Below are 7414 nucleotides of genomic sequence, written 5' to 3'. Positions count from 1 at the left end.
TGTGCTGGTCACCTGCCCACCCCCACTCCACGCGCCTTCTTACTTGAAGCCCTGAAAAGTCAATTTACTTCGCTGTAAAAACTGTGGTCAATCAAATACTATAAATAGGCTATCTCGGTCATCACGGAAGACGCGACAACGTATACGGTCAGCATGCGCAGAGCAGCATCCCTTATCCTATGAGACAGCAATGTGTGCGCGCCCGCTCACAGTTATCTGCTCATTTCGCACGAGTTGTGTCGCGCAGCTGCCAAATGGGCGGATTGTCACATCGAAGCAGCAAAAACGTGAGTGGCAGCTAGCGTATACGTCATGTCGCATACATGCGCTTATGGGAACATAGGCACAAAAGCAAGGAAACTATCGATGCTGAGCCAGTGTTGTCGGATACGCTCTGTTACGAGTAGGGAGGATACCAAGCCAAGCATTTTTTGCAGAGCGTCAAACAAGACTCGCAGGCCGTCGGCGTAGCGCTTAACATTTCCGTTTACGCGCCTGCTAATTAGTGCGCAAGTTCAGCAACGGACGTTTTCAGAGCACCGCAAAAGTTTCAGGAGCGCCGCGCGTAGAAGAGACGGGCAGCGCGTGGGACGCGCTGCGCGTTTCGGGCTTCTCAGCTTGCGGGGCCCGTGAAGGCGCACGTGTCCACCGGCAAAGCCACTCAGGCGAGGCTAGCGTCTTCGGCGTCGGTCGCCTCATTGTCCTCGTGGTGACGCGCACCGGGCACAGGTTCCCGCAGCTCCGGGGGCAACCGCCTGCGCCGACCGCGACGCCGCTTGTGTCGTTTCTCGTGGACCGCCTCCGCGCTGGCTCTGCGAGGTCGCGAGGTGCTTGTTAGTACAACCGCAGACTTAACGAGCAAGTCATGCACCTGGCATGCAGCTATACTAGAAATGTTAAAGAAAATATGTGTATAAAAACAACATAAGCAGACTTCACGATTCATCCAGCCTTGAGTTCATTTACTGCGACAGCAATACATAGGCTCTTGCAGCTCGAAGACAGCGTTATGTATTGGAGAACATCTTTGCAATGCACACACCGTTTCTTTGCCCGATACAGACTTGCCTGCTTTGGCGCTTAAAATGCATGCGCAGATGCCACCACTCTCAGGGGCTGCGTGGTGCAGAAAGTCCAGCAAAAAATTAATGACATGAATATTGCGGGGTAGCTCAGTGGTTAGTGCGTCCCATGGCTCATTTGCGCGCTGCATGTTGCAGTTTCACGAGTTCGATCTCAAGTGACGGTGGTGGGTAGAGTTCTTCTTTTATTCAGTGAGAAGGAGGAAGGCCTGACGAGTGTCGACTGCGACGACTTAACTAAAAGGACGGGAACGACGGACACATCAAACCCCCGAGCACCTAACTTTTGTCCTAACAAAGTAATTTACATTCACGCATGCGCAAGAATGAGCAACATCACAGAGCCTGCATGCATAAGGCCTCGCGCCAAGGTTATGTCGAGGTTAAAACCCAAGTCGCTGACATTGTGGTACAAAGTAGTAGCGCTCCGTAATCCATAATTTTAGACGTGCGTCATGAAGGATGTTTATAAAGGATTTGCTGAGGTAGTCATTGACTTTCTGGTGCATTTACAAATTAGATGACTCAAGTCTTCTCATACACACTTTGAAGAAAGGGAGTAATAAATGGGTTGCCCCATTCAGAACTCCATGCATTTTTCTGAGTTCTCGTACTTGATAGCGCAGCATGTTCGGTCTGATTATGCACAAGCAGGATAAACGTATTCCGATATTAAGGAAGCGCTAAATGAAGACGACAGAAGGCAGAAACATCAGGACATGTGTGACTTTAATGGGTAGGTATAAAGTTACTAGCTCAATAGTGTGCCTTGTTGAGCCTGCTTCACTGGGTAGTGCGACACGTCTCGAATATGAAGGTTAATATAAAACAAATGCTTGATCTCGAATAAAGATTTGACAGCCCTCCACCCCTTATAGAATGTAAGCTGCGCATACGGCAATATTATTAATATTACAGCTCTGCACGACCCTATTTTCGACACAAAGTGATCGGTGAAACAAACAATGAGGCACATATACGGTAAGCATGCTTGATCGAGCTGTCAAAGCGACGCGAAAGGTGAAAGTCACAGCTCAGATCGGCATTGTGAACCGGCCCTTGCTGTTCCCTATCGTACCACAACGAACACTGTGAGCGCCACACGATTAAATTCTGGGGATTTACGCGCCAAAACTCCGATATTACTATCAGGCAGGCTGTAGTGGGGGGCTCCGGATTAATTTGGACCATCTAGGGCTCTTTAACGTGCACGGAAGGCACGGTACACGGGCATTTTTGCATTTCACGCCAATCGAAATGCGGCCACCGCGGCCCGGATTCGATCCCGTAACCTCAGCCTTATCAGCACAAGGCTAAAGCCACTGCGCCACCACAGCTGGTAGCGCCACACAATAGGGAATAGAGGAGCCGCTTCGTTACCATTTTAATGCGGTTAGCATCCTTACGTGCCTGACGCACATTCCGGGGGCTGATTGTCTGCCTGTGTACCTGTCTATGTCTCCAACCGTTTTCCCGCCAACTTAGGTCACTGAGAGTGGATAATCCATTGTATAATGGGTAGCGCATCGGGCTGCCGTGCTGAGGGAACAGGGTTACCAACCGTCGGACCAATTTAGGTCACTGTGTATGGGCCGCTGTTCAATCAACCTATTTGATGCCAACTTGGAGCACGGTGTTGGCGCCACTTGTTCTGTGCCGCTCTTCAATGAACCTGACGCAACTTGGGTCACTGGCTATGTGCCATTAGATATGTGTCGCCCTTCAATAAACCTCTTTGGCGCCAACTTGAGTAACTGGGCAAGCGCCACTGCGTATGCGCCGCTCTTCAATGACAAAAGAGATCGTTTAAAACTTATCCGATGCTCGGCTGAATAAAATACATGCCTTGCGCGGAATTCGCCGCGGCGCCGCTTGATGGGCAGCGTGGGCTGAGGGAAGTGCGAGAGAGGTGGCCGGCTAGCCACATGCACATTCTGGCGTTGGCAATACGGTGTGTCGCTACATTGCTTCACTTTTAATCGCATTAACGTCGACATTCGTGGTAAGAAGCGTTCTGCTAGAATTTCGATAAAGATATGACAAGCTCGGAGGGCCCACTGTGAGCTGCTGTTGCACCAATTTGATAGGCCGGACATGAAGACAGCGGCAGGCTCTGCTTAAGGCAAAACTACGCGTACGCTTGCCGGCGCGCGAAAGCTCACGATGTCGCGCCTACGCATGCGCAAATGGTGCAGGACAGATCGTACGCGTCGAAGCGCGGCGCCAGCACGGATATCTGCTCAACCAGTTTCGCAAACGCAAGGCACGCTAGCGCGAGCTTTCGCACGCCGGCAAGCGTATGCGTGCAATTTGGTTTTTATATCCACAGAACTCTTCCGGATATCGTCACTGCCTTATATATGCTCTCGCCGCAGCAGCTTCGCGGGAAAAGCGCGATCACGTCGCAGTATTATGCGGCACCTACCCATGCGCATCAAGCAACGCGCCAGCAAGTATCTATACGTGCCTCTGTCATGGAGACCTCAAGTAATTCAAGAATACCGGTCTTAGGCGCCTAGAAAGAGAGACACCGCCGCCTTTCACACTGCGCGGCGCATCGCAAGCGTAGACGCACGAGCGAATGGAGCGCGTGGTATTATAGTACACTATTCACGTGAGGACGCCTGCACATTGTTGTCGGTTTAACAACCACACATTCGGCTAAATTACTCCAAGAAAGAGATATTACTGGATCGTTATTTGTGCTTTAAGCTAAACATTGCACGGGGCTGCCGTGTGGAGACGTACTCTTGAGCAGGTGGCACGTATGGCACCGGGGCCTGCATGGGCACCGGCGAAGCGACAGCCACTTTCTGCAGGTGGCGGGTGTGCTCGGAGCGTAGCGACTGGGCCAAGAACATGGCGCTCAGCAGGAAAGAGGCGGCCGCCAGGAACGCGGCCAGCGCCACCAGGCCTCGCAGAACCATCATCTGTCGAGGCGGCTGCGCGGCGGCGGCTCCGTCTCCCGTGGCCTGCCGCTGCCGGCTGCGGCTGTGCACAAACGCCGCTCGCACTCGCGCTTGGCTCGGAAAACTCCAAAGCCCAGCCTGCTCGCACTACTGAGCTACTAAATAGGTAAAACATGCATATAAAACTTACTTCACTGCGCCACGGAGAACACTTTAGTGAACATTATGTGCACGTTCCACGTTAGTGTGGGCACCCAAAATGTCGCTGACCCCTCAAAGCATCGTAATTGGCAAGAATGCTGTACGTGACTGACGTTACGAACATATCATACCACGTGTGCATAGCATATAATGACTTCCGGGAAATCACCCTACAATGTCCCCTGTCAGTAATGTCAATATGACAATACTGAGACAGCAGCATATGATATATCTAGAACGGATTTTTCTTCCTCCCACATGTCTGCCTGCCTGTGGCGCGTTCGCCTATCACCTCTCCTTCCCTTCGCCCGCGTCTCTCCAACAGCTGGACGCTCTCCTCATCTTGAAAGCCCGCGCTTTCGTCGCCGCTGTTAAGTGCACCTGGTTATATGAACTCCTTTGCAATCGTCGCACGCTCGATATCGGCTTGCGAGCCTGGTCTTCTACCTCCTCGTAATATGCGCAGAGCCCCTCCTCTGTAACGTCACCCTGCCGCGATATTGTCCAATTATGAGCATTCCGGCGTGTGCTATAGGGATGAGGTAGCTGGAGGCGCGAGATCCCTCAAATCACCGTGGTGTCACTGGCTCGCTGCGGGCACAGTTATACCACGGATTTGCAAAGGTTGCCGCGTGTGTCGAACTCTGGTAAAATGCAAGTTACAGGAAAACAAGTATAGGGCGAATATACTAACCTAACTTGCATCAGCCATGTGCTGCTGTTGCAACGTGGGTGCAACTAGCTGCATAGTGTTAGCTGCATAGTTGCAAGCTGCAACTAGCTGCATCCCGAAACTGCATAGTGGGTTATGAGCGACGTCGTACTGGAGGGCTCCGCATTAATTTCCACCACCTGTGGTTCTTTAACGTGTGCCTACATCTAAGTATATGGGCTTTTTTGCATTTCGGTAATACCGAAATGCGGCTGCCACAGCACTGATACGAACCCGTGACCTTTCCAACAGAAATATGTGTGCGGAGTGAACCTCCAAGCTCGTATTCAGCAGTAGAATGCCGTAGGGCTGTGCATGGTACCGCTGCGCCGGTGTGGCAGAAAATTGTGCTGATGTATGGCAGGAATTTGTACCATCTACAATATACATTGTGTGCTAGACAAAATCGTATAAGATTGAGACTTTGGTGAGTCGATGTTACCGCAAAGCTGATATAAATGAGGCCCCAAAGAAAGAACAAGGTAGACAGTCTGGACAGTTAGAATAGTCAGTTATAAAGGGGTGCGCTGTGTGTGTGTGCGTGTGTGCGTGCGCGCGTGCGTGCGTGCGTGTGTGTGTGTGTGTGTGTGTGTGTGTGTGTGTGTGTGTGTGTGTGTGTGTGTGTGTGTGTGTGTGTGTGTGTGTGTGTGTGTGCGCGCGTGTGCGTGTGTGCGTGTGTGTGTGTGTGTGTGCGTGCGTGTGTGTGTGTGTGTGTGTGCGCGCGCGCGCGCGCGCACTTTACAGTGTGCTTGATCTTCAGTCAGCCTGTTTAGCCCGTCAGTGATCCTCATCAGTTTGCGTGCGCGTGTGTGCATTTGTGCAACACATCCCCCCAGCACCATAGCACTTCATTCGAATCCATCTTGTGAGCCTTGTTTCACATTCTTCGGCAAACTGGCAGGCACGTTCTTTGTCGTGAATTTAGCTGCGTTACAAGATAGAAGGGCAAAAATAGGATGTCATTTATTCATAACGTCACCATTACGTGTACGTTCCGCTTGACCTTATATGGTGAGCAAAACTTCCCCTCAGGCGGCGTAGCTATAGCTATACGTGCAAAAACTGTGCGGTAGATCCTGTCTAATGCTTCAAATTCTATTTCGTGGTGAGTCATATATGCTAAAAATGTTTTTCAACTTGCCAGCATATCGCCCCAGATATCTGTCATTGCAAATTGTTAGACTCTACATATGCGCCTATTAATTTTTACAGACCTCCTAGAAGGGCATGCAACACATCCATGAGCATTGCTAAACTATACAACGATGTGAAGACTCCAAGCACTCACAATTATAGTAGAAAGGTTAAAAAGAATAGTTCCCTCAAGTTACTAGACGAATGCCATCAGAGAAGTTCGCTTTCTCGTGGTGTCCATGCCACGGAGGCTGCTTCTTGCCGCAACACTTATCTGGGAATTTTTTTCAATGCAGCGTCCACGACAAGTTTTAGGAGTAGCCTTATTTTTATTTATTTTTTAAATCTGAGGACAAACTGCCCGAGAAGCAAGATATACAGAAATCTTACTACATTGTTGGTGTCGTAAACGCCTATACAGAGGAGTTGGCATGACTGTACAATTTACAACCAAACTTTATTAAGATTAAACATCTGCGGTGCCTAAACTGTTCGCGCTCTTTCAGAAACCCACAACCTCGCAAAGCGGTGACAGAAGATCCCATCTAGAAATATTTGACCGACGTGTCGGTCATACTGGTTTGACCTTAACGTCACAGTTATGTTAGTTTTGGCTACGCGTTCCTCTCTATGAACACGAATATATATATTCATCGCAGTGAGAGCGGAAGCGGGACATACGATACGTACCGAAGCATGCCTCTTGGTGGCGTCTCGGGGCATCCGCATATGATCCGTGACCGTGTTGGGATTCCCACACGCGTTTTATCAGTAGACTTGAACGCTTTTATGAGAGTGCGTGCCAGCAGCTGGTGCCGCCGAGGCACGTCCGTGGCGGCCTCTCCACTCGCAGCGTTCCCGGAGCTTGGCGCCTGCGCACCAGCGTGGGCTGCGCTGTCCGGCGGAGCCACAGAGCGCTGCTGGCCGTCGTTTTCAGGTGTCATGGTGGCGGCGGCGTTGACGGCCTGTTTCTCAAAGGCATCAATCTTGTCTTGCAGGCCGCGCGCGGTCGCCATTGGCTTCGTTGTCGTCGTCGTCTTCCGCCAGGCTTGTCTTCGGTGCTTCATCGCCGTCTGTCCACTAGCATGCGAAACCATGCTCTAAAGAGTTGATAAGCACGCTCTTGAAGAACACCTCTCTTGAACCATGCTGAGTTGTGAAGTACATTACTTAAGAGCACCTCTTTTGAACCGTGCTTTTAAGGGTGGAGTAGCATTAGACATTTGGGTCATTGGGTTTACGGTGTTTCCTCTTGTGGAAAAGTTTCGTGCTTCGGACCGAGAAATGTTTAATACGTGCATGAATTCAAACATTGCGCGAAGACACGGCATTCGACTAGACTGCTACACAAAGCAGTCGAGTCGTGTGTGGCAGGG

The 7414-nt window shown here is 50.7% G+C and overlaps 1 protein-coding gene across 1 annotated transcript; it reads right to left on the bottom strand.

Annotated features, from left to right (window-relative positions):
- Positions 1-228: 228 nt before the first annotated feature.
- LOC129388000 (uncharacterized) lies at positions 229-7054 on the bottom strand. Its single transcript, XM_055077934.2, has 3 exons — positions 6729-7054; positions 3831-4073; positions 229-812 (listed from the first exon to the last, which is right to left on the bottom strand). Exons 1-3 carry the CDS (start codon positions 7052-7054, stop codon positions 662-664), a joined length of 720 nt encoding a protein of 239 aa, XP_054933909.1. The 3' UTR covers positions 229-661.
- Positions 7055-7414: the final 360 nt, after the last annotated feature.

The sequence above is a fragment of the Dermacentor andersoni genome, chromosome 1 (genome assembly GCF_023375885.2).
Source record: "Dermacentor andersoni chromosome 1, qqDerAnde1_hic_scaffold, whole genome shotgun sequence".
In the NCBI taxonomy this organism is placed as follows: domain Eukaryota; kingdom Metazoa; phylum Arthropoda; class Arachnida; order Ixodida; family Ixodidae; genus Dermacentor; species Dermacentor andersoni.
This window is presented reverse-complemented; position numbering and strand designations above follow the sequence as displayed.

Excerpts from the sequence above, each read along its gene's own strand:
- LOC129388000 (XM_055077934.2), bottom strand. The coding sequence starts at position 7,054 with ATGGCGACCGCGCGCGGCCTGCAAGACAAGATTGATGCCTTTGAGAAA. Across the intron at positions 4,074-6,728 it reads CCACCAAGAGGCATGCTTCG|CCGCAGCCGGCAGCGGCAGG; the intron begins GTACGTATCGTA and ends GTTTGTGCACAG. Across the intron at positions 813-3,830 it reads TACGTGCCACCTGCTCAAGA|AGCCAGCGCGGAGGCGGTCC; the intron begins GTACGTCTCCAC and ends GCGACCTCGCAG.